Source organism: Stegodyphus dumicola, chromosome 9 (assembly GCF_044657685.1).
Source record: "Stegodyphus dumicola isolate Sdum_Otavi_A_Nest chromosome 9, ASM4465768v1".
In the NCBI taxonomy this organism is placed as follows: domain Eukaryota; kingdom Metazoa; phylum Arthropoda; class Arachnida; order Araneae; family Eresidae; genus Stegodyphus; species Stegodyphus dumicola.
The window spans coordinates 70,782,080-70,809,554 of record NC_140776.1 but is presented as its reverse complement, the minus strand read 5'-3'; the positions used below and the strand labels follow the sequence as shown (position 1 = coordinate 70,809,554).

The following is a 27,475-nucleotide window of genomic DNA, read 5'->3' as shown; positions in this document are numbered from 1 at the left end:
GCCCTCCTCTCTAAATCGGACCTGTCAACCTGTTCCATAGAAAGTGAAATTTTTTTGTCCCTATCTGAGAGCTGATACCCGGTGCGGACTGTACTCTCCACATCCACCTACTTACGCTACTGACCACTAGTTTTCGATATTCATCACATACATATCGATCCAAGCTTTTTCAAGAACAATTTTAAGGGACACGTTGAGTGTTATTGAGTATTGACATAGTTTTCGCATAAAATGTCCTAGACATCAATATTATTATGAAACCTCCACTGACTTGAAGTCACTGATTTAAGGCATAGTGCTTTATTGGGTTAAAATTTGACCCTGTCTATATTGTATCACCGAATAATTTACATAAGAATGTTTGTATAATTGTTTCAAGAATAGCGTTAATTCCATGAGATTTTTCCCCACTGTCGGATTTCGATTAAGTTCTGCAGAGAGAAGGTTTACCAATTCATTTTATACTAAAATCATTATCTTACTGTTTTAACTTCTGTTTTATTTTTGCATTTGCCTACGTTATATGTTATTCAACTGAACGCAGCCAGATGACATAGCAAGCAAACTATAGATTTCTTTGAAGGCAGTTAAACGTAAAACGTCAATTAATGATTAAAAAAAAAAAAAAGAAAGAAAGAAAGAAATGCAAAATTTGGCAGGGAAAAAACGGACAACGGGAAAAAACGGAAACAAAAACACCATGCATTTACAAGCATGTAAAAAGGAAAAAAATGCTTACTGTGAGATTCGAAAGCGAGCACATGGCTATGGCAATGATGCCACCATGCCAAAAGGCCGATCTCAGATGTATTTATTAGGGAGAAGAATATTTTTAGACTAATATTTTGTGATTTTTTTAAATTTTTTTGTTCAATGGTAAAATACTTGGACAAACACATATCTTTCTTATAATTGTTGTTTGTATCTATCTATTTATCTACACTAGCCATGGCCAAGTGATTGCCGTTATATTTAAGTATTAAAAATAATTACTTTTCTAAGTTTTTTTCCTCTTATCGTTTTTAAACAGCATAAAACGGTAATATGTAATGGGTAATTCGAACAAAGAAAATAAATAACAGCCGATCTAATGTATGTTATTACGTTAATTAATAATTACATTAATATTTAAATATGTTAATCAAGACCTTCTAATTTCATAGAAACATGCGAGAAAATTGCATTACTTTAGCAACATTATTGTTTTCTTCTGTATTTTTATGAACGACCATTTAGTATGAAGTCTTTTTAAAACTTTTAAAATGTATAGCATAGGTTACATTTTACATATATGTTGATAAATTAAAGATTTATTTTTCATTTATAGATAATCTAGATATCCTGATAAATTGCCTGAAGGCTATGGTTCTAATTATATTATTATAACATTATAATTACGCATTGATGTCAAATGTTTTTCAAGCTATCTAGGTTGAATTCGGGTTATGTATTTTTAAACAGAGATTCTCACTATAGTGTGTTACTTTCAAATAGGTATTTCAAGGCCTTTTCGACTTCCCCCATTTACGATCGTAACGTATGTCATTATCACTGCTCAGCACTTATTTAACAATTCATTTGAGAATGTAGTTCAGGTTTCATTCATGCGTTTTCTTACGAAACGAAGCACTCTAAACATAAACAAACTAAGAAAGAAAAACAGTTAAGGGATAACGCTCTGCTTCAGTTGCCGCTATCATAATTACGAATCAAAGTGGGCGGGAAAAATGCCTTGAAATGCCTACACTAAAGTAATAGTCATAATAGGCTAAACTATTGAAAGCAGAATTTTTTCCCTCGTATATTCTCATTAAATTTGAACTTGCAATTTTAAATTATTATAAAGGTTATTTTTTCTCTAAAGACATCACAATCAATTATAGGTAATAGTGCACCTTCTACTTTGAGATGGGATCCAATATTCCAACTGATGTTTCAGCATTCATACCTTTAGAGTTCAAGTTTCTGACAGAACAAATGATTCGTAAAGCAGAAGAAGAGCTCGGAGAGACAGAGAAAAGACGAAAAGAATGCCTGGAGGAATTTAAAAATATGATCAAAAGTAAAATTTTATAAATAAATTTACATTTGAACATGATAGTCTGATAGATGATATGCGCCAAATATTTTAATTTAAAAACTACAAACAGTGTGCATTTTTACAAAAGTGATATTCCAGTATATTTCAACCTATTGATAGCAAAATTTTTATAGTATTATCTTAAGAATTATGCATAAACTGATGACAAGATTCTTATAGAATTATGCATTAATTTGAATTAAAATCTGAGCGTGCAATGAATTCTTTTTAAAATTTCGAATGCTATTAAAACAACATATTACATTCAAATACTTTCAAAATTCTTTCATGCATAGATATACTCTTCTAACCTCATGAATGATGAAAGGTCCCTCTTTTCTCCTTTTCATTATAAATAGAATTTCATGGTTGCGAATCTCCTGTTCAATATCTTCAGTCCGAATAGATAACATTGAAATAATGTATAAGATTATTTACATTCATTCAAGTTCCTTTTAAAAAATTTGACTTAGACTTTGACTTTCAAAATTGTGACTTTCGTCTTTCAAAATTTTGACTCTCATTTTTTCTTTATTAGCAGTTTCATGATTTTGTATTTTAGTCATATATAATCAAGAATTGTGAAATAGCTTAAAAATTATTTTTTTCATTCTTATTGAATTTTATTCAAATTATATAACTTAATTATACATATATATGCTTACTTGCCTAAACATGCAGTCCATTTCTATTTCAAATAAAATAAAAATAATGACTTTGTTAATACGCGTTCAAACTAAATACATAACTGCCATTTTAGTTTTACTGAACTCAAAATTACACAAAAGAATATTACCATGGTGTCCGCCGAAAACATCACCGACGGAAACGTCGCGAAGAAAACAACGCAAGGCGAAAACGTCATGGTACAAAACATCATGGAAGAAAAGAAAAGCAAAGAGAAAACATCGCATTTCTAAAACATCGTGGTGCAAAATATCTTGGTCGAAAGTAAAACGGTTCAAAAACATCGTCGTCGAAAATATCGTGCTAAAAAATGAAGTACCTACAAATCATCGCATAACAATAACATCGCACACAATGAGTTTTCAGGTTCTAAAAGTTGTAAATGCATGTTCGCATGATGATTTGGGAGCGCAAGAAGGAAAGAGGGATTCTTTTGCTTCTATATTTTAGATTTTTGAATGAACTAATAATTCTTTGCTGAAAAATAAGAAGGAAACTTAAGAATTTAAAAATGGAAAATGCGTACAAAATTAATGCAACTTATAGAACTTAATAGAATTTTTAATTTACATAGTTAATTAACAAAGGTCATTAATAAATCAACCTCTTTTTTTAAAGTTTTATTGCTAATGTTTTTATGAGAAATACAGTCTGAAAATGCTTAAGAAAGGGAGAATAAATAACTGCATGACGTTAACCCTATATAAATTGCTTAGTTAATTATCAAATTATTTTCTTTCACATTTCTTAATGCGATATTGTTTTAGTGAAAATTTATATTTTGTTTTGTTTCCGTATATTCTTAAAGTGTCGTTGACATTTTCATGTATAGCCTAAAATCAATTTTTTGGATGTCGATTTGTTAGTTATGACGAAAGTCAGTTACATGATTGAAAAACGCATGTGTGCGATGATTTGTAGGTACTTTATTTTTTCCTACGATATTTTCGACGACGATGTTTTTAAACTGCGAAGTTTTTTAACCGCTTTATTTTCGACTACGATATTTTGTATCTTGATGTTTTAGAACTGCTATGTTTTCTCTTCGCTTTCTTTTCTCCTATGATGTTTTGTATCAACACGTTTTCGCCTTGCGTTGTTTTCTCCGCGATGTTTTCGTCCGCGATGTTTTTGCTGCAATTTTTTTGCTATAACTATCACCATTATTTGCGTAAAACAAAATGAAGGACCTCTTTTTCTTATCCTGCACTCTTACTAGCTATATTGCACTCACCATCTGCATTTGCCGTACAACTCACTGCACCTGTCTGCATGATTCAATTTAATGCCATTGCTTATCACTCCACAATTTTTATGATGAACGCCTACTTTAAATATCATAAGTATTAAGATATGCCTGATCACGCAGCTGAATTTTCTTCGCCCACGGGTGTTGGTACTTCCCTAGCACCATTTATTTAAAAATATCTTTGCCTAGTGCACTTTAATGCGATCTACTGGCGAAAACTCTTTAATAGTTAATGACCAGAAAAAAGTTAGTTATAAGTCATAAGTCAATTAACTAAGTCTAAACTGTGTTAAATTCTTATGTCTTTTTTGTTTGTTTGTTTGTTTTTTGTTTTTGTTTTTGTTTGCTGTTGCTGTTGTATATGTTATAACTATGTAATGACTCTTAAAGTCAAAAATCAAAAGTTAATATTCATATGATCACTACTGTTCTGGTGCATAACTGCTTATTTTATACACTTTATGAGCTGAATATTTACTAAATGATATTTGAGGACATATCATTAAAAAGGATATAGGGTAAGGTTGCGCAAGTCGCACCGTTCAAAATTAGACGTAATATCACACCAGCTGCGCTTATTCCGGCAAAACGAGTTACCTCCTAGTCAACCAAATTGTTTCACATTGTGTTCGTCTCTCTGTAATATTTGTGAGGAAGGTCAAGAAGAGATTATGATCCATTGCCTGAAATCCAAAGGATGGGTACACGACTTATGTGTTGGAGTTGACAAGAAAATGGAAAAAAAAATGTCTTTGTGATCGTTGATGTAATTATATGTATAAATAAATTACTTAAGATAAAGAAAGTTTTATTCCAATTGTCTAATTTTAAGCGTAGTACGACTTAAGGTTCAGGTGGTATGACTTGCAATACTGATTGTTTGAGTAATATCAAGTTCGTGTTCATAACTTTTTTTTAAATTTTATCCAAGAGAGTAAGACTATATAGAATTTTATTGTAATAAATATCAGTAACTATAACATAAGATATTATTACCATACAAAATTTTTATTTTTTTTCCTAAATCCTACGATTTATAGAGATTTTTTCTTAGGGTAAACGACTTACGCAGCATTACCCTGCATAATCGAAGTGTTATGTGATAACATATTATCGATATGCGATAACATGATATTGAATAAAGAGATATGCATGTGTATTACAAGTTTGTTTATATTATAAGGCAAGTGGATAAATATATTTTACACAATCACTTAAATTACTTTAATGTATTGTAAATAACATACATTTTTTATACTATGTTTTACCACTTTATATCACTTATAGCAAATAAAAGAATTAAAAACTCATAAATAAACTAACAAGCTTATATTTGCGTGACATTAATAGAAAAACAAAGTTAATACGAATAGTTGAAGTTCTGGTTTATTGATTTTTTATTTTGCTAGAGAAAATGATGGTTTTGACATCGAACTTATCTTCGAAAACAGTTTTCATGGCTACAATCGTGTTTTGTAGTTAAAACTAATTATAATTTCTTCGTTTCTGGAACCGAATTTCTCAAGTATTTCTGAAGTAAAAAACGTACGTTCCCTGCACTGACTCTGAAATTTTTACTCGATTACTGGCATAATAATTTTTCAAATATTTTTCTTGATCTAAAACTTATCAATATCCTTTAGTTAATAGTCTTCAAATGCTAACGAGTACTTTTATTACAGGGGAAAAGAATTTGAATGCCAATACATGTGACGAATTCCTCTTGATATTTTTGAGAGGAAAAAAATTCAGACTTGAAGCAGCATTTAAAGTTCTGAAGAAATATTATTTAAATAGAAAGACTTATTCAAGTTTGTACCAGAAATTTTCTCCTGAACACTGCAGGGAAGCTTTACTGGCAAACTTTTTGAACTTTCTACCCTTAAGAACACCTGAAGGAGAATCAGTCTGGGTGCCAAGAATAGGCAAATAATCTTCATGCATTACTTTGATAAATGCTTTTATTGTAATTGTCTTTATGCATTGTTTCTTAAATACACGCTTTATTTTTAATAACTGTAATACATAATTTAAATACATACTTTAAATTAATCATTGTAATAGCGTTATCACTTATCTATCTAAGTATTTCTTAGCCAAAGTGGTAGTCTTTATATTGCATTCCGAAAATATTTGTATTATAAATAATTAGCTGAAAAGCAAAAAATACAAAGGAGCAGAAAGAAAGGAAAAAAAGGGATAATATGAAAATCTCTTCTTCAAATTTCAGTCGATAAAAGTTTTTTAAAGAAGTATATGACAGATCTGCACATTTTGTAAATTTATTACATGCACTTGCTATGTTAAACAGTTAAAGTACAATAAATAATCTACAGGAACAGAAAAAAATTACAGTTATTTTAATAACCTTCAAACAGCCGAATGGAAATGACACTATTTATCTTAGTTTCACTCAGCTAGTGCTAAAAAAATAGTAATAAATGTAACATGATAACTGTGTTTTTGAGATTTAATAAAATGACTATTTGAAGATTAGTCAAAAAAAAGATAGCATAACAATAGATCCTTTCATAATTAAAAAGGATATAGATCATCTTTGACTAAAGTCTCTAAAATTTGAAGCAGATCAGGATTAGATTTTCATTTCTCTGATATCTTTTAACAAACTTTCCATGTAATCTTGCTTCTGCTTGAAATTGATTTGAATATTTATTTTTTAATTTATTATATTTTGCTACTTAATTGCTTACGAATAATTAAAAATACTTTTAATTATTATTTATTAAAATCCCTAGGAATATTTTACATCAATTTTTTTAATTAATATTCTTTTTCTTACACCTTTATTTTTCGGATCGGAGAATGCACTCAAGTTTATATTCTACACAGTAATATTCTAATCTTATTTTTAGGTAACCACACCTTACGAATAACTTGCTCTTTGAAAATTTCGCAGTAACGGGCACTGTACACCTTTTAAAGGCTTGAAAATTTCTCTCGTCAAACAACAACGGGCCAAGATTGAAGTCAGGATTAAACCACACTACATAGTCATGTAATCAGAATGCGTAGATTGCTCATGCATAATATTGGAAACTGCAGTATCTCGTATTCGACAATTCTGAATATTCCTTTGCTTCGTTTAGGGCAAAATGCACTTCATCTGACCACAAAATATTCCAAAGACATGAATTATCAACAGCTTGCCCAAAACCAGCAAAGATAATCAAAATGCGTTGATGTGGGTCTTGACATGTAGCTTTCGCTCTATGTAGATCTTGTAAGGATAACACATTAAAACGGATTGCAGAGTCTGTCATACCGTAGACCATGGAATAGACAAATCGGGAGACACTGATCGAGCACATGTCAAAGAATATGGGAAAGAGCAAAGAAATAACGACTTCCTTCCTCGCAATCTCGTTTGAAATCTATTTCCTTTCTATTCCTGGAAGCACACTTAACGCCCAATTTGATAAAAATCTCTCATCATTCTCGCAGTTCAGCTAACTTATTACTGCAATTCTGATAAAACAACTTGATCAGTAAACTTTAATCTTTCTTCTCTCACTGAATACCGTTAGTTTAAAGACCTCCTAATTTGCCTAACGTCCTTTCTATATTACATGAAGAACGTCATCTCATGGTTGATATGTGAAAGAAATGTATTATTTACTGCAGCTATCTTTTCTCCGTATCCATATAATGTACATCCAAGTTTCAATAAAACATGTAATTATAACGGTTTCTACATAGGTCTGAATAGGGTCACGTTAATTATAACCACACCACCCTAGGTGACTATCGCTAATTATGACGACTATATCAAGTAAGAAAAAAATAAGATTGCATTGCGTTATTTCTCAGTTTAACAAAGGACTTCATTATCTCAACAGAAAGTAAAAGACTGATTTACATTACAGTAAATTCACAATTAACTGAACTTCACGTAACAAAAACTTGGCATAGTGTAAGTAACTGGGAAAAATAATTTTGAATAAGTAAGATCGAAAATAAGTCATTTTCATTTTTTTAATTAGTTTTTTTTTTTTTTTTTTTTTTTTTTTTTTTTTTTTTTTTTGTTGCTGCGTTATTTCGAGATATTTAAGATAAATAGGAGCGTAATTTTAAAATACAGTCTTAAGTTTTTAAATATAGAAGTATTAGAATATTCGAAATATTTAAACTGATGCATTTATAACATAGAAAGTAAACTTCTGTGTTAAATTTATGAAATATTACTTTGCTTGCGTTTGCTTTTACGTTTGTTTTTTATTGTAAAAAACGCTTCTAAGACACACAATAATTTTTCTGTTTTATTAGCGAATTTAACAACATTAATCCTTTTATTCCTTATTTTAGGTTCTTGGGATACTAAAATATTTACTCCTGAAGAAATTACCAGAGTTGGTTTAATCTGCCTGGAAATGGAGATGAAAAATCCAGTAACTCAAATTTGTGGCATGGTTGTTCTCCTAGATCTCAAAGGGTTTTCTTGTTCTCATATGTTCCAAATTACCTCGACTTCTTTAATGTGTTTCATGAATACTGTTCAGGTGGGATAGGTTTCTTTTATCTGAAACTACGTGTAGCATTTTCTTTAGTTGTAAAAAGAAGCTACGCATAAAATAATGTCTAGTAAATATATGAAAATTACACGAGTTTAAGTAATGTTAATGTCAGTAAAATTACATAACCGGTTGCCAAAATAAATGTAGAATATACCAGACTTAAAGGCAGTTTATGAAACATTTCTGAGGTTAGACAGAAATGAAAAATTTGTAAATGGAAATATTTATAATTACAAAGAGTTACGAAAGCAATATATCAAGTAGCGAAAACTGGCATGACATGTTTCACTGCAATGCCAAAAACATTTAATTTACAAAAAATTGATTTTGTACCAATAATATATTGCATTTTTTATGTTAAAATCATAGATGAAATTTTTAAGCTTTGAAATGATACAAAAAAAATGCAACAAACTCTGCCTCACATTTAATGTGCAATAAAACTTCGTGTTCGTATAAATAGTTATTATCATACTGAAGTGCACGGGTAATAAATATGACAATCGATACATTAACGGACACTAGAAACTTGCTTTATCTAATTCTCTTTTTATATTAAATAATATTTCTAGAATCCCTTTTGAAATACAGTGTTACAGTAACTTCTTAAATGATTGACCTCTTTAGGTTGATAACCAATGCATTTTTAAAATATCGAAGGTAAATAAACTACTTTATGCAGCATCGATTAACAATAAAACGTGTTCTTGAGTTTCTGATCTTTATTTCTAACGGACAGTATTTTATCGGTAACTGCACAAATTAAATATAATAACACATTTTCGTGAAATTCACAAGAAAAAAATAAAACTGATTTATTTTTAATAAAAATTTAAAAAATATTTAAAGATAAAAATTAGATAATAAATGAAATAAACAATTAAGTATGAACTACGTAACTAGTACTATGAATAAATAAATAGTATTTTAGAATTTATAAAAACAGAAATGCACAAACTCTAAGGTCGCATCACCAAGGTAGATATTAATTTTTTGACTATATAAAAATGCTGTATGGTCTTATTTTACATGAAATTTCATTTCGCAGAATCCGATTGCTATGCAAATCATATGAAATCACTAGCGGGCAACGGCCAAAGTAATATGTATAAGTTCTATATAATGAAAAACTGAAACTAAAATGAACTATTAATTTAATGTACTATACACAAAATTGCTAGCTGCGACCAAAGCAAAATTTATGAATTCTATGTACACCTGAAAAGAAAGTGCAGAAAAACATTTCAATATGAATGAAGTCAGTTCGTGCTTTCCAAGCAACAACCATTTCGTAAATGATTTTTTGTTGCTAAACCAGGAAGAGAAATCTTTGGACATTTCAGGTTAATATGTATCATGATTAATATTTAATGTAATATAACAACTTTTTCTCAATATCAATAAAAGAATTAATGGGGCAATAACATACCGTGTCGAATGCCATATCTTGTTAATCTGAAGCAAAACAGTTGCCCAAAACAGCTATGTATTTAAAATGCTGTCATTAACGAAACTTTTTCGACATACAGTGACATCACATGAAATCGAGTGCTTTCTTCAACATCAGAACATGACCTTACATAATAATAATATGTTTAATGTTTAGCAATGCGATTTTTATGTCATGTTTTGTAAAACTTAACAATTTTTTACTGACAAATTATATGATTTGAAAATGAGCAGTGACAACACTTATCAAAATAAAGCAATTATATCCAGCGTGCGAGACTGTTGCCACTCGTAAACATGAGAGTGCATAAATTAGAGTTTTTAGAGTTTTTAATTAATATCTCGGTTCATTAATGTCGTACTAGGATGGGATGGTCGAAATGGCTTCACACGAGTTGTTGAAATCCGGGGGGGGGTACCTCTCTCGAAATTCAACTACCGGCCATTCCGGAGGAGATAATGCCACAAATAGACAGACGCGAACAGATTTTAATACCATACATAAATGAAAATAATTTTCCATTATTGATATTGTGGATATTGTTTCTGATGTACAGGGTGTTTATAAAGTCCCGGACCCATTTTGATGTTTAATAACTCATAAAATAATAAATATAGATTAAAATTAATAACATAAATGGTTAGACAGACTCAAAAAGTTTCATGACCCTTGTCAATGAACTTCCACGTGTGGCCCCCTTCGTCGCCCGGAGAATATCAATTTCAGGGCAGGTACCGGCAAGCATGTCGACATCCACAGAGGCTATTGCGGTTGTAATTCTGGCTTTTAGGTCATCAATGTTCGACACTCTTCTCCTGTAAACATTTCCCTTTACAAATCCCCAAAGTAAAAAGTCCAGCGGCATTATATCAGATGATCTGGGTGGCCAAGGAATTGGACCACCTCGCCCAATCCATTTTCCTGTAAAATGGTCATTTAAAGAGCTACGATCGATGGTACCCCAATGAAGTGGAGCACCATCTTGCTGCAAAAAGACATGTGGCTGAAACTCTTCTAGTTGTGGAAATACGAAGTTTTCCAACATGTCTAAGTATACGACTTATGAGACCGTCTTTTCTGTAAAAATGAAAGGCCAGTGACTCGGTCGTGCATTAGTCCACACCACACATTAACCTTTGGGGAATCCCTTTGTGCCTCACGATATTCATGGGGTTTTCAGATCCTCATATGCGCACATTATGGCGATTAACAATGCCAGAAAGATGAAAGGATGCTTCGTCAGAGAACATTATGCGTTTCAAAAATTCAGCATCATCTTCTATCCTCCTTAGCATATCTGTTGCAAAGGCCATCCTCCTAGGCCTATCGTCCGGTTCCAAAACTTGAACAATTTGAACTTTGTATGCATGCAGTCTTAATTTTTTCTTAATAACCTTGTACACCATCGAAATTGGCATATCCAATTCTCTTGCCGCTGATCTCACAGATCTTCTAGGACTGTGTAAAAATGTGTCTTTGACACGCTCAACATCAAAATCACTTGTGCAGGGACGTCCGGAACGTTTCTTATCTGCGATATTTCCAGTTTCTAGAAAATTCTTTTTCCACCGCAAAATACTGCTTTTGGATGGAGGATCTTTTTGGTAAATTCTTCTGCAATTTCTCTGTGTTTTCATTATAGATTTCGTTTCTATGAACCACCATAGAATCTGTGCTTTGTCTTGTGGTGTATGCATTCTCCTTAATATCCGGTCGAATAAAACATCACATAGAAAAGTACTAGAACAAACACATCAAAAGTAAACATAACATTGCAATAGTTTCCAAAAAAAGAAAGAAAAATGCAATTAATAAGCAGACGATATTTAGAAAAGTAGAGATATTTAGACTGGAAAATGAAATTATCTGAAATTAACCACACGCGCAGACGATATTTACAAAACTAAAGATATTCAATCCTGAAAAGGAAAATATATATGTTATTCCATCAATAAATGCCATAAGTTTGTTTATATCTTCATTATTTTATGAGTTATTAAACATCAAAATGTGTCCGGGACTTTATAAACACCCTGTATAATAGTTTTATCTGCGTAATTAAATGGTTTTAATGCTTAATATTTTTTAAGTATGAAAACTTTGCAAAACTGATTACTTTTATGATTTTATGGTCTTTTTCCATGCATTACAGAAATTACTACTAGATTGAATGTGAAGATAATATAAAAAACCAAATCTATGCTTTTCCATTTTATATAATTTTTCTATAATTAGAATTTCTTTATAATTAACGTTTTTAAATTATAATTTACTAGCTATTCATTAACAATCAATAGCCGTTCAAGAATCTCTAAAGTGAACGTAAATAAATTAATATTATTTTTCCTGCAAATATAATACAATGTTTGTATAGCTTCCCCTCAGAACTGAATAAAAAAGTAAGTTTAATAATCCATACCTTCCTAATAGGATGGCTTACCACTGCGTCTTACGGCACTGCATGTTATTAATAACCCCAGTATATTTGGTGCAGTATTCAAAACCGTGAAGCCCCTTTTAAATGCAAAAATAAAAAAGAGGGTAAGTACTTGCGTTTCCTTTCTTTAAAATGAATGTTCGATGTAATATAATTCTATTATTTCTTTCAATTTGACGTTGTTATTTTCAACAAACTTTTACATTAAAGTCACGTAATTCATTAAAGTCACGTAATATAAGCGCAATAATGTAATCGATATCTAATAAGCCATTCTGAAAATTTGTGAGGGCGTTAAAAATAGAACCAGATTTTATTTGTTTGAAAGTTTAGTATTATTATTTTATAACACAAAATTATGTTATACATCGCCTGAGAAGGAATAGGAGACAGTTTATACTCATGTTGTTCTAATGTTCACTTTTCTTACTGCTAGATGGATCAAATACGCAAGATGTCTGTGTACAGTTCTGTTACCTTCCATAGTCTCCAGAAGACTCAAAGTGTTATTATTTATTAAATTCAAAAATTATTGGTCACTAAATTTAACTATCATTATTTGTTGCAATTATTAATTAAATTACAAATTATAGAAATTTTGTTATTACATATTGGTTATAAAAAATATATTGTTAAATGAAATTTTAAAATATTTATATTATTCTGCAAAAATAAAATAAAAGGAAAAAGCATGAAAGCCGGGACTGTGAGTACAAATATACATGCGGCATTCGAATTCATTTATTTAGATTAATCGCATGCAGTAAATGGCGGCAGTCCGCGATGAAGAAATAATAGTTTCCACGTTCCTCTGAGTTTCCCCGTTAACACCCAGTACAGCAGATTTCTAACTCTAGTAACTAAAAAGTTATCGCTGAAAAGTTACCAGGAGCTGTGGCTCCAAGAAATAGTTCAACGCAGTATTTTTTTAAATATTAACATGGAAGTATTTGTTAAAATATTAACATGGAAAGGTGAAAAAAGAGCTTACACGCGAAATAAAATATAGAACATAAAACTGTTAAAATCTATTGTTGGAAACATGTGAATGCACAAAAAAGAGCAAAACTTATCGATGTGGTATGTGAAAAGTTAACACATATAAAAAACTGATCGACGGAACAAGTTAAAATAAAATTGAAACATAATAATTAAAACATAAATTGCAAAAATTATAAAAATTATAAAAATTACAAAGCGGAAAATGGTAAATTAGCCCAATTGGACCTCCAACTAGGCTTTTCAAGGAAAATTTAGTTGAATGTCGAACTAAGCTACCACCATTACGCTTTTCGCCGAAACAGACAATTGAAGCTCTTGTTTGACGAAAAAAAAAAAAATTTTTTTTAAATAATATGAATTGTCCCGAAAAAATCTTTTGGAGCTTCAATTCTCTGTTCCAATTTCCCGACGCGTCCGCAGAAAAACACATTAAGGTGTAAGATAAAGTAAATGCAACTCCGAACAAAACAAAATTAAAATAAAATAAATAGCGGTCTGCTATTAGTCAAATTATACAATAACGTACGGCCTGGTCCTGCTAGCTTAAAGAATAAAACCTTTATAAATATTATGGTTCTGAAATCAAATTCTAATGAAATTAAATACTAATGAAAACAAACGCCGTGGGTCTTGTTAAGACCAAGAAAAAGATTAAAAAAAAAAAAACATAAAAAACAGACCTGTGGCTGAGCCGTCCTTTTGATCGCGAAACACTTTTGAAAAGAGGTGTAATCCCCTCCGCATCTTACAAAGCCATCCCTTTCGTCGTGTGACGTAGGCGGGTGAAACAATGTCATTTCGTATCAGCCAATGCGCTAGATTGTACTTTGGCGGGAACTCGTATCCCCCCGTGTTAAAGAGGGGTTGAAAGACTCGGAAAGACATGGAAAGAATTCAAAATGGCGTCAGTCAAGTTGTTAGAAGAAAAAAACAGTTTCAAAATGTGAAAATGGCTAATTCAGCAAAGATTACTCAACATGGCCACAAAAGTAAAAGTAAAATGGAAAAAAAGTCATTTGTTAATAAAAGTCGTAATTCTTCAAGCTAGAGGGCGATCAAGCTACAATGAAAAATGAAAAGGCCTGATTTGTTAATAAAAGTAGAATTTTGGCCATCTAAGTAATTCTAAACTATTAAAACAATAGTATTAAAGTATTGTGCCAAAATCTTGTAGGAAAGAAAAAGTAGTGGCAAGAATTATCTGTACCTTTTTACGTTAGATTTTCTGAATCACCATCCACTTTATACCGTCCCATTGGGCTTTAAGTATAAAACTTCATTATCTAAATCAAATTATCTAAAAACTGGTAAGGCTAATGCCAGCTTTTTTAAGGTATTTTTAATTATTTTATGAGGAATTAGGTTATTTTTCAAAATTGTCACGAAGTAAAGTATTTCTACTTGAAGGTGTTCTGTTGCTAAGTAGCTGTGAAAAAATTGTGTTTATTATGATTCTTTTTATGATATATATATATAAAGTGTAAGATAAAAAATATATAAATATCAAGACTATAATTTAAACTAGCAATAGCCTTTAGGAATATGTAAGATAAAAATTATGTAAATCTCAAAATTAAAATTTAAACCCTTAATTCACCCTCTCTATTTTAAAAATAGCAATAACTTTTCTGGACTGCGTCATTTCTAGGTCAGTCTATGTCACATGGCTTGCATAACGCTCATGACGTAGCTAATTCGGAACCTAAACTCAAAATTTCGAGAACTGAAATCTTTCTTTTTATAGGCTACCATATTTAATAATTGCGAAAGTTTGCTTTTAGCTCTTTTATTGCTGCTAAGACGCTGGTGTACTGCTTCTTTTCCTGTCACAATATCATCAAAAATGTAAATTTTCTTTAATGGTCATGATTAGAGTGCCAAATAAATTGTGGCTGCAGATGTCAATCGAAATAAATTTGAATATTTAATATGTCAATCGAAATAAATCTGAATATTTATTAATACTGCATTTACTTTAACTGGATTTGGAGGCGGTTATAGTTCATTCTACACCCTCGAAAAGAAAGCTCTAAAACCAATTGCTGAAGTTCTATAGATGTAAAAAACAAAAAAGAAATAATTTTTAATCACCAAAGGGGCAAACCTTCTCTAGGATTTGCTGCAAAAAGTATAAAACATTTATAAAATGTATTTTTAGGTTTCTAAAAGAATGTTTTCTGTATATTGCTACCGTTCTAGACATTTTAGAAATTAACTGTAGGCATGATTTCATTATTGAAACTTTGGTCTTTTTTTTTTTTTTTTTTTTTTTTTTTTTTTTTACATTTAGTCTCACAGGTTCATTGCTGCACTCATTTATTGATAGATTTTCTTTTAAATTTTGAATTTTACTTTTGTTTATTTTTATGCTTAATTTCTGTGTTAAATGCACTGTGTTAAAGTAAAACTTCATTCTGAATGAATAAAATGCATACGTTTTTATAATTTAAGTAAATAAATGTCATTTACGAATCTAGTAGATGCATTACGCCCGATAGAGGATTACTTTTCATTTATTTATAACGTGCTCTACCATTAATCACTACACGGCAAGCAAGAGATGCCCCGTAGAGGACTTTTTAAGGAAAACTAGTTCGTATTTACATTACACATGGCTCAAACCACGAAAACGTCCTTGCAATCTGCCTGTTCTTAGGCACTCAACCCCGGACCCAACTACCAGTGTTCAGCGGCTTTTATCACTCGGCTGCTGGTAGGTCCCAATAGAAGGATTAAGAATTTTTTATAGCATTTTTAGATCCAGAACATACTTGCACGACTTTCGGCGTGAAAAACATTGCAGACTGTTTTTTTAAGTTAATTATAATCGAATTCCTTGCGCTTTATTTATGTTATCTTATATATATTCACTTAATGCAAGTTGCTGCCACCTGTATTTTAACGTGCAATCAACTTGAATGCAGTCTAAAACTTAGAGAAACATAAATTTAGAATTTTAATTCTAAACTGTATCTTTATTTATGATATAGGTACATATATAATATGGTTTAGATATTTTTAATACCATTTAACAGACAAGTTAAATTAACAGAGTTTATCCAAGAAGATATTAACTGAGAAATCTGATTTTTGAGATTTTAAAACAATATGAAAGTCCAAGCGAAATTACAGTAGACCAAGTAAGACGAAAAATCCTCAACTCATCAGCTGAACAGAATTTCTCTGAAAGCGAATTAAAAGTTTCATCAAATAATTTTTAAAAAAATCTTATGTGTACACCACATGACTTCCTTGTACGGAATATTATATTATACGCATTTTTTGATGCATTTCATTTAAACTTATTTTCTCGAATTTCATTAGAGATAGATATCTCATTCAATTAATTCAGTTCTTAAAATTCGAGGCAAGGCAAAAATACATTAAACCTCAAAATATCTTCATTAAAAACTCAAAGAGATAGAAAAACATAAAACACAAAATACAGTTAAAACACTTTAAAAGATAATTTTTTTTAATTAAAATTAGAGTTTCTACGCAAAAACAAACAATTCGGCCAGCGGGCAAGAAGGCACATTTTCCGATACACAAAACTAAAAGTTTTCTTTTGGTCCCACTTGACAAAAAGACACTGAATTGGCGCAGAAACTGAGTTAATTCACTATTCTGCTAAGTTTCAGATGTAAACAAATATGGCTGCTGTGGTAAACAAGTACTTAAACAACTTTTAAACTGTTGTTAATTCTGCAGCTATTGCATACATATTACCTAAAGGCATAAAAACCTTAACCGGAAGATAAGACTAACATAATTCAATCATTTTTAAAGCAAAAAATGCAAAATTTAATGACCATATTAAAAAAACGGAGCTCACTGAACCGTGTAACAGAGTGTGTATATATATATAGAGAGAGAGAGAGTACAAACACAATTATCCGAACTCCGACTATCCGAATCGCTTTCAGAATTTCTCAGAATCAACTGAAGAAGAAAAGGAAATGAGGAAAAGGAAAAAGAAGCTAAAGAAAAGGAAATGTGAGAGACAGAAGAAGATGAGGATAGCGTGTCACTTGAGGAACATTCTTTTGAAAATTACCTTAATAATGAAGTTGAAGTAGACACAGGACCATCATCTAATGAAGCGTTTGCCGGCCTTGAAACTGCTTTGAAGTGGCTTGAGTGCGACCACATGCAGCTTCTCACTGTCAAGCGGATGCGCGACTTGGCTGCCAAAAACGGACGAAGACACTCAAACAGTCTTACTTTGACCGTTATGTACGTTACTTTGACCGAGATGTTCAGGAAGCAATGACTTTCAGCACTTGTAAGTACTGTACAGTACGCTATATAACATGTACGTAAAAGTGTTGCCTTTACATTTTAATTACTTAAAGCCTCTTTTTCTTTCTGATAGCCAGCCGAAGTTACATCACAAAGGCACGCGGTAAGGAGGGAGAAAATACCTTACGTTCCCCCACTGAAAGAGCGACTAGGGAGGAGGGACCCAATTACCAGGGTGTCACTATAGATTCATTAGGTTTTTTTAAGTAGGAAAGGTGAGAAATAAGCATTCCCCTGGCAGGGATTTGGTTTTCGGACATCTTAATTGCCAGCTGGATGTGCTTCTAATTACACTATGAAGGCACGTGGTAAAGAGAAAGACAATACCTTACAAATACGAGCCACAGTCTTTAGGTAATCCTCCACAGGAACCTCTTTTAAATATATAGCCCTCCTGTGCTTTAGCATGTTAAATTATCCTAACCTAACCAAAGAGTGGCTACCTAAGTACTTACAATAACCATGCATTTAAATAAAAGTGCTTACTGATCAGCATTACTTCGGGATCAACAGGGCCTACAGTGTGCCGGATAAGTAAATTTTCCGCATTATTGATTAGTTACAGTACTGAAATGACATCTGTCAAACTCTTCCAGTTGCAATTGTCTTTTTCCTGAAATCAGAACAGTAGAAAAGAGTTCGGTATAAAAAATAAACATTGCAATTTATTTCAAAAACTAGGAACTTGTTATCATTTGTTTTACTTCTGTTCTCTAGTTAATAAATTTATTTAAATAGATGTGTTCTCTACAGTTTACTGTTAATGCATTTTTCCTTAATCAACGAACCTATTAATTGGTGACCGCGTTCGTTATTGATTGATTGCAGTCTAGAACCAAGAATGCGGGTACAGCATCGAAGAGATTAGCAATTGCCAGGATAAGTCTAAAAATTCCTCCTTTTCGGAAAACCAATCGAAAAATATGTGTTTTTGAGATCGAACTACAATCCCGCAGCGATAGAATAATTACGGCTCATCAAACAAAATACGATTATGTAATTAGTTCGAACGAAGCAGTAATATTGTCATAAGTCGCTTATATCCTCGTCAAACCACCAGACGACGGCAAATATTATTTCATTGAAAATAGGCTTATTAAAAATTTTGCCGATTCTGAATAGCAGAAAACTCAGGACAAGAAGCACCCCACATTCTCTGAAAAATGCGCAACTTGCTGACGGAGCAGGTGTCGGATGAATTTTTGAAAACATTTGTGGATTAAACGACTACCGCTTAATATGCGGAGCATTTTCTCTGTGAGCAGCGATGATCTGTCCAAACTATCGACAAAAGCTGACAAGGTATAGGAATTAAATCCCAGTGCACCTCATGTACCTCGTATTGCTTATCCACCATCTGATAATAATATCACCCAAGATCTATACACGGTAAAAAAAAAAAAAAAAGTTCGCTCTTTACAGGCAAAAGTTTTGTAAAGTTACAGAAATCAAAAAGTTACAGAATAATTTCCTGTAATGGTAACAGGTTGAAAGCAAACTGTAGCGGTAACAGCTGATTTGCTTGTAGCATTACAGATAATGTTTCAGTAGCCGCGCGGAAGAATCACGTGACTGACTGGAAATTAGCCAATCAGGAGAAAAGTGTTTGAAAGCTAGTTGCAGAAAAAAACATGGCTGAATGCATGTTGGTTGTATAGCGCAGGTAAGTAAGAAAATGTTTACAATTACTACTTGAAATATTTTTTGTTCATTTTATGCAGATTATTCTCATGCACTTTGCACTGTTATATGTAGTGAGTAAGTATTTAAACGTTTAAGCTTTGCGATTAATTAGTATCAGTGTTCGTAATGTCTAATGAGTTGAAAGAGTGCAAAATATTTATTCCAAATGCAGATCTAATAGTAGTATTTTGTCATTGTGCATCCGATAAATTACGCCTTAAATTGCCCGTATTATTATTTAAAACTAATTATTCCAAAATTTAATCACTGTTTGTGGTATTTAATTGAAATGGTAATGTGGTTGTTGAAAACAAAACTAATCATGTTAGCGTTCTTTTCCAATCGTCTGACCAAAGAACGTTTGACATCTTTTTCCCGGCAGGCCTTGCGAGAAACGTTTATATAAACATTTAGAATTCTGAATGTAATGTATATATTTTTTTGCTTACTAAGTTTAGTTTATTCTTTTTCTAGGATTATTATAATTAGTTATACCTGGTTTATAATTCAGTCTAATATGTTTATGTACGAGTGTGTTATGAAGTAAAATTACAAAAACTTGAACAACGCGGTCGAGAATCTCGTTTATTCCTTTAGTGTAATAATATTTTTTTCAATGGTATTAATTTCTTACGAAAATATTATAATTCCAAAATGAAGTAATTATATTGATTAAAAATATGCTGTGTCATACTTTTCGTAATGTTTTGTTTTACTAACTAGATGCAACTTAATTATTCCATATATTTTAATATACCAATATCAACAGGGGGAAAATGGAAATGACCTAAAATATTTTTCTAACAATTCGTTAAACTAATTATAAAACAAAACTAAAATTTTGTGCATTATTTCCAAAAATATCATTTCATTAATATTTTATAAATGACAACATATATTATATTGTATATATAACTACCATTGCATACTTATAAGTTTTTAAACATTTAATGTAGAATTTATGTTGATTTTATTTTGCCCAGTTTTAATACAGTTTTGAAGTATGATAGTCTTGTTACTAGGATAGCATGAATCTGCTAATACAAGTTTAATACATTTCTTGACAAATGTTTCTCTTATTCATGTAATATAATATATAAATCATAAAATAAGTTTTCTTAAAAATAAATTATTATTGTTTATTGGAATTTAAAACAATTCTGTATCTGTATGTTGTATTAAAAATAAAATAATAATGAATTTTTAATGAAGCATTGATTTTAGCATTAACAATGTAAATATATATATATATATATATATATACATGAATAAATGGAAATGCAAGCTACTTTTCCTTACAAAACCGCCCATGAATATATACGTCCCTTTAGGCTGATAGCCTTTGCATGCTTTTGCCATATTCAATCAATGATGCAAATATGCAGAAAATTTTACTTTCTTTGAAAGTTAATACCGGAAATAAAATTCAGTGCATTTGTAAACTACATTAGTTCTCTTATAGCTTGGCATTTAATTGCCCAATGATTTACTAGTCCAAACAAAGGCAGAGTTCAGATATCGTTCAAATAAAAGAAAATTAATAAGGTCTGATTTTTAGACGTATATATGAAGATTTATTTTTTTAAATATTATTTTAAGTCAACCAAATTAATTTCAAATTTAAGTAAGTATTCATGCCTTTCAGTAGCATTATTTTTGATATCTTAAATTAAATAACTGAATGCAATATTTCTTGTTGATAAAAGAAAAGCAATGTTATGAAAGACTAGCGAAGTGGATTTGCAAGTTCTAATTACGAAAGGTCCCATGCTTTAAGGGGTCATTTTTAAAAATACTTAATTAAAAAAAAAACATTTAACGTAAAACTTCCAAACTTCACACATGTGGAATATTAATTCTATATATTTTATCTCATTCTTATTTTATTAATTAATTTCATAGCATTTCGTGTGACACTAGTAGTAATTATTAATTAAATTTTATGCTGTTTCTGATCTATGTTTTCATTTTGTTATTAATTACGTTAGTTTACATAAGATTTAAAATTATGTAAGGTACAAAAACCTTCTGCATCTATTAATATATGCTGAAGTGAATGAAATTATGCCAGTGAAATTTTTTAAAATCAAAAACAAATTTCTGTGGAAAATTAAAGTTATAAATTCTAAATGCAAACAAAGGAGTGAATTTGAAAGTTATCAAATAAGCCAAAGTGTTGGTCATTTTTTCAGTTTTGCAAAAGAATTTTTGTACTTTGCAGAATGGGAATATGATGTTTGGTTTTGTTAGTATTAATTATTACAACTGAATTATTGCAACTTACACTGCAACACGTAATTTAGCTTAAAATTTATTTGAACTTAATTTTATAATTTATTTTGATCATGTATATTTCACGTGTCATAAGTCTTTTAAATGAACTTAATTCTCATCCTATTTATTTACACAATTTTTTAAAGAAGAAAAAGTCACATTTGTTTTGCTTAGTTGCACACGAAGATACATGTCTATATATAGAGAGAGAAAGAGGAGTTATGTTTACTTGCAGACTTTTTTCCTCCTTTTATATTATAGTATGAAAATCAAGGGGGAAATTAAGCAATCAATTTAATTTTGAAGGATGTGATTACAATAAGATCATAACCAATCAAAAATATTCATGAATGAACTACTGGTAACTATCATAGTATTATTATTTAAAAGAAACCTACATTCCAATAAGAACGCTTAGTAACATAACCATTTAAGTTATCTGATAAAAGTAATTTTCATTCCTACTTCCTTATACCTTGAATTTCACTCTTAGTATTGCCCACTGCTACTCCCTAGACCTCAAAGCATTTAATGCATCTGGAACTGCAATTTGTGTCTTCTTCTACAGCATGCAAGTTATCACCGTTTAGTTTGTACTGCCACGAGCAATGATCTTCAGAATTACCGTATTGCGTTGCATATTCCACCCCACCCAGCTTTAGAACCAGATTCTGAAAATTTAAAAAATATTTACATAATTTTCCCCCTTTTAATGCATTCAGAAAATGAATATCCCAAGATTTTAAAATGGATTTATCAACATAATAATTGTTTTCGTCATACTAACAAAGGTAAACTTTTGCACACTTAAGGCCCCGTTGAATCTTTCTCTTCTAACTGTTGAATATTATGTTATCCTAATACAAACAATGATCTATGATAGTGAAAGCAAATACCAACTGCCATTCACTGTGCAATTTTGCCATATCAGCTGAATGTTCACCCTAGCAAGCATCGGACCACAACCTTCTCTAATTATTTATGTATGATCTGAGGCCTAAGGATTTGCAAGAACAACAATGAGAATGACAGAAGTTCAAATTATAAAGAAGAAATGAGATAACTTATTAGACGTTGCAATTATGTGTATTCTTATTGAAATAGAGGTTTCTTTTAAATAAATAATATTGTGATAGTAGTAGTTTATCCATGATTACTTGTTACATTTGTTATATTCCTACTGTGACTGTATCCTTTGGAAATTAAATTATTCGTTTAATTTTTCCCTCTTAATTTTCGGAAGATAAAATTAGTAAAAATAAGTGGGAATATGGCATCAAGAGCATTAGATATCCCCATTTTCTTGAAACTGTTCACTATTATTGTTTCATCAATGATAGGCCATGCACCCAAAATCCACTAGCAAATCAGTTAGTAAGATGAAAATGACCACTATACGGACAAAACATTTAGGGTAACTTGTTTTGTGAGCGCCTTAAGGAAGACAAACATTACCTAAATCTTTAAAACATATTCAGAATCCTGTGCTAAAAGAAAGCTAGGGGGAAAATGCTGTCCGAGTTCCAGTGATTCCTTTGGACGAATATGTAATATTGTTTTAGAAATTTAAGGTAATAAATATAATATTTTTCGAATGCTAAAACAGTTCGAGAAATTTATTCAAGTTCTGAATTCTGAATATAAGTATACTGTACATTATATTTAATAACTATGGTGGCTTCATTTATGAAAATATTTGAATATTGGCTGTTTTTGTACAATGAACCTTCTCTAAGCTAATACGTAATTCCTGAAAATTTTGATCTTTAAATGATAGTGGGCATCCTAGAGAAGTTATGTTTACTAATTAGTTATTTTTTGAGGAATGGTGGTTAAATTTAAAAAGTGATTGACTGAGGTAGCTTGTCGTAATGAGAAGGTTCACTGTAATCCAATTTTTTAAAGAATTTAAGCTGTTCTTAATTAATTAAGATATTATAAAGAAATATGATTAAAAGTGTTATATAAGCACATGTTTAAAAAATCTATTAAAATAATTTTATAAGCTTTTTAAGAGCATGATTATGATTTTAAAAGAAATGTTTTTTTCTTTATTTAGGAGACATGGTTTACAAAGAGGGGAAAAACCATTCATTTTTTCCAAGCAGTCGAAACGAATTTTTATGAAATGTTTATTAAATTATATTATGTTATTTTTTTAATTAATTCTTTTTTTTAGGTTTTATGTAAAGTTTATGAATTAAGTAATAAATTATTTTTACTTCTGTATTTTAATTAGCATATTATTTGCTTCATAGTGTTACACAATAAAATTATAAATTCAATAAACTTCTTAATTAACATGCTGTAATATAGAGAGAGCATAAAGTTTGTTTTCTGTTGTCACATGTTTATTTCACAATTTTGTATATGCGAATCTCGAAATTTATAATAACTAGGAATACGTTTTTAGTATCACTTTCGAAATGGTAAATATTAAGCTTAGATTTATTACATATTATGTTTGTAAAAAATTATAGGTAAAATTAAAATGCATTAAATTTTAAGCTAAACTGAAGTATTAATTTTAGAAATAAATTTCTTAAAGGCATAATTGTATTAAAAATTTTAAGGGAAACAAGGCTTTAAAAATTAAGGTCAGTTGGCAAAGTTTTATGCTTATTCAAAAAGCATGACATTAGGTTTTTAATGAAAGACTTCTATCTGTTAATTCAAAGGAAATTATTTGAAGGTAAGTAAAAACGTTATGCATTATTTCAAACAATAGCAGACTGTTGACAAACACTGAGTGCAGATAAGAATAAAAAGATTAGTTAGACGTTGTAATTCAAGCGTATGAACAAAATTTGAATTCCTTGTAGTAACAAAATGAAGTTCATTGCTATGTTGAATTCTTTAATTTATTGAAAATGTCATTTTTTAGAAGGAGAGAATATATTTTTGAAATATGAAGAACAGCTGTTCTGAGTTCTTCATAGAAATATTTCACAAAATGTCTTTTACTGTAATAATATGATCATATCAACATGCAACACGTTTACTCATATAAGTTAAATCTAAAGCAACATATGTCTATTTTAGCTAAAATTACTAAAAAGAAAGTTCTAGAACATATTTTATTAACTGACATTAAAACATGCAAATAAAACATACTATTTTTTTCAGCTATTTTACAGGGCAAATATAAGGAGTAGCATATCAATTTGAACTTTTAAATTAATCAAAATGATAATATGAAAGACCTTTCAATAATATCAGACATAAGTTTCTCTTCATAAAACAAAAATACTCTGCAACAGACTAATGTTACTTTTTGAAAAAAGAACATTGCTGTTGAAAGCATAAATTAATGCTAATCTGAGGTCAAATTGACTAATTTAAAAAGCCAAACTATTATGCTTCACTTGCATATATCTGTATAATGATATACACATGCAGATATTGTTTTACTCAAAACATCTTGATTTCAATATATTTTATTATAATAAGCATCATTTTAGACCAAAAAATCTATTACTTTTATAGACATATCCTTTAGTATTATCTATGAAAAATATATTTTACACACATAATTACTTAATGGGATATTAGAAGGAAATAATCTGAAACCTTTAAAGATACAACCATTGGAATTTTACGTAAGAAAAGTATCTTCTACTCACATAATAACTTGCTATAATAATAATAGCAAATAACGTGTAACGGTTACAGATATATCTGTTGAGATTTTACATGAGAAAAACATGTTCTTTTTACATAATTATTTGCTGTAATATTACACGCAAATAATCTGTAACCATTACAGATATATCGTTTGGGAATTTACATGAGAAAAATATGTTCTACTTACATAACTATATGCTGTGATATTACAAGAAAAAGATCTGTAACCATTACAGGCAAAAACTCTTGTAATGTTACAAAGAAAACACCTGTTTCTGTTACTCAAATAACCCATGGCATCCCAGTTTCCATGAGTTTTCTTAGTAACCTTACAGATTTTTTTTACAGTGATAAAAACAGATATCAAACTTAAGCTCAGATAGCAGAAATGAGTAGACGTACAGATACCAGTCCCCAAAGATGAAGATACAAACTGAATTCAAGAAATCGTTCTCAAAATAACAGTGACCCAAATAATTGTTATTTTCACCAATAATTTGGTTTGGTTTTCACCAATGGTTTAAGTGCACACCACCATGTAAATATCTGGATGCATAACAGGAAAAGTAAATCCACGGCTTTCATTGACGATCGAAAGTGAAGGGGTCCAGCTGAGTGGTCTGTATATTTGTGAAAACGCATCTGCACTTCATCTTTTAGTTGATACTGGAGTGGAAATATCGATTATCCCACCATGGCCATCGGAAACGAGAACTATGTCTAAGCTCCAGCTATTTGTAGGTAACGGTCCAACAATCAAAAAGTATAGCAAAAAATTGTTAGAATTGGTTTTACAGCTATGCAGATCTTTCAGATAGCCTTTTATAATTGCATATCTCAATAAACCTATCGTCGGATAATACTTTCTTTCACATTTTTAACTTATCAGTCGACAGTAAAAATAGGAAATTAATCTACGGTATCACCTCATTGTCGAATATAGGTATTCTATGTAACAACGGTGTCATTCCTAAATTTATTGTTAACACTTTCCAGAACCAATATAGAACCATTTTCAATAAATCCCCTAGCATACTTAAACCCGATATTAAAAATTATAAAATTAAAGAGTATAATGTGCATCGTTTCGTCGACACAGAAGGAAACCTCATATTCTCTAAAGTCAGAAGAAGTTCTCAAGAAAAGTTGCTTACTCCGAAAAAGTAATTCGATTATATGCTTCTGGAAATTTTCTGCAGACCATCTAAAAGCAGCTGGTCGAATCCATTACATCTCACTTTAAAAGAATCCAGTGACCGTAGATCGTGCGATGAATACCATGCATTTGATGCAAACACGTTAACAGGTCGTTAGCCACTACCATTTCTAACGGACTGTAGATAAATAAATTCATAAATACTTGGCTGTTTACTAAGAAGTGAAGTTGCAATAAAAAATGAATTTATTTATTTATTTATTCTTTATCACTTAGAACGTTTTTGGCATGTAAAAAAATCTCTTTCGACCAGCCTGTATTGTTAGTTCCTAAATAAAAGCACATACTTGTCTAATCTATTGGAATACTTAAGTTTTTAAATTTTAAATTTCTAAGTTCTAGTATTTTACTAAATTATACTCTTTTGTTTGCTCTTAAATTGCGTAAATATAAATAAATAGACTATTAATACGTCTTCATTACAAATATTATTATCTTATAAATATTTAATGCCTGTTAAGTTCATTTTCCTTCATTGTCAGGTATACTTCCATGGGAATGACTTGAGTAGTTTGCATCAGTTCCTTCCTAAAGAAATGCTACCTGAAGAATTTGGTGGAACGCAAGGTCCATTTGGAAATGCAAGATTTTATCAAAGTTTACTAGACAATGAGGAAGAATATAAAAAATGTCAACAGTACGGATATGGCGTCGTCAGAATGTAAATAAATATATGATTGTCAAAGTATATGTATACATGTGTATGTATTACATTTTTACATGTAAATGAATTACATTTTTACAGTCTTTCGTATAACTTTAAGGATCACCTTTTTCTTCCTCCTGCCCAACCCATCAAAAAACAAAAATTAGGTCAGTTTTATCAAGAACCTTTTGAATCTGAAATTTCAGAATATTGTGGAATGCGAGTTCTTCATTCTCGAGAAAAACTCCCTTCAAATACTCCTTAACTGTATGTCAGAATATTACTCAATATAA

General features: G+C 30.4%; 1 protein-coding gene across 4 annotated transcripts in view; it reads left to right on the top strand.

Moving 5' to 3' along the window:
- The window catches only part of LOC118198105 (alpha-tocopherol transfer protein-like), a 37,943-nt gene extending 10,719 nt beyond the window's left edge, over window positions 1-27,224 (top strand). For 2 of the 4 annotated variants that reach the window (XM_035369705.2, XM_035369706.2), the window contains exons 2-6: window positions 1,884-2,062; window positions 5,699-5,941; window positions 8,340-8,533; window positions 12,429-12,539; window positions 27,019-27,224. In XM_035369705.2, coding sequence (XP_035225596.1) covers window positions 1,909-2,062; window positions 5,699-5,941; window positions 8,340-8,533; window positions 12,429-12,539; window positions 27,019-27,201 — 885 coding nt within the window. In that variant the 5' untranslated portion in view covers window positions 1,884-1,908 and the 3' untranslated portion in view covers window positions 27,202-27,224. The remainder of the gene's footprint in view (window positions 1-1,883; window positions 2,063-5,698; window positions 5,942-8,339; window positions 8,534-12,428; window positions 12,540-27,018) is intronic. The other 2 variants (XM_035369708.2, XM_035369709.2) reach the window with 2 other exon arrangements.
- The last annotated feature ends 251 nt before the right edge of the window (window positions 27,225-27,475 follow it).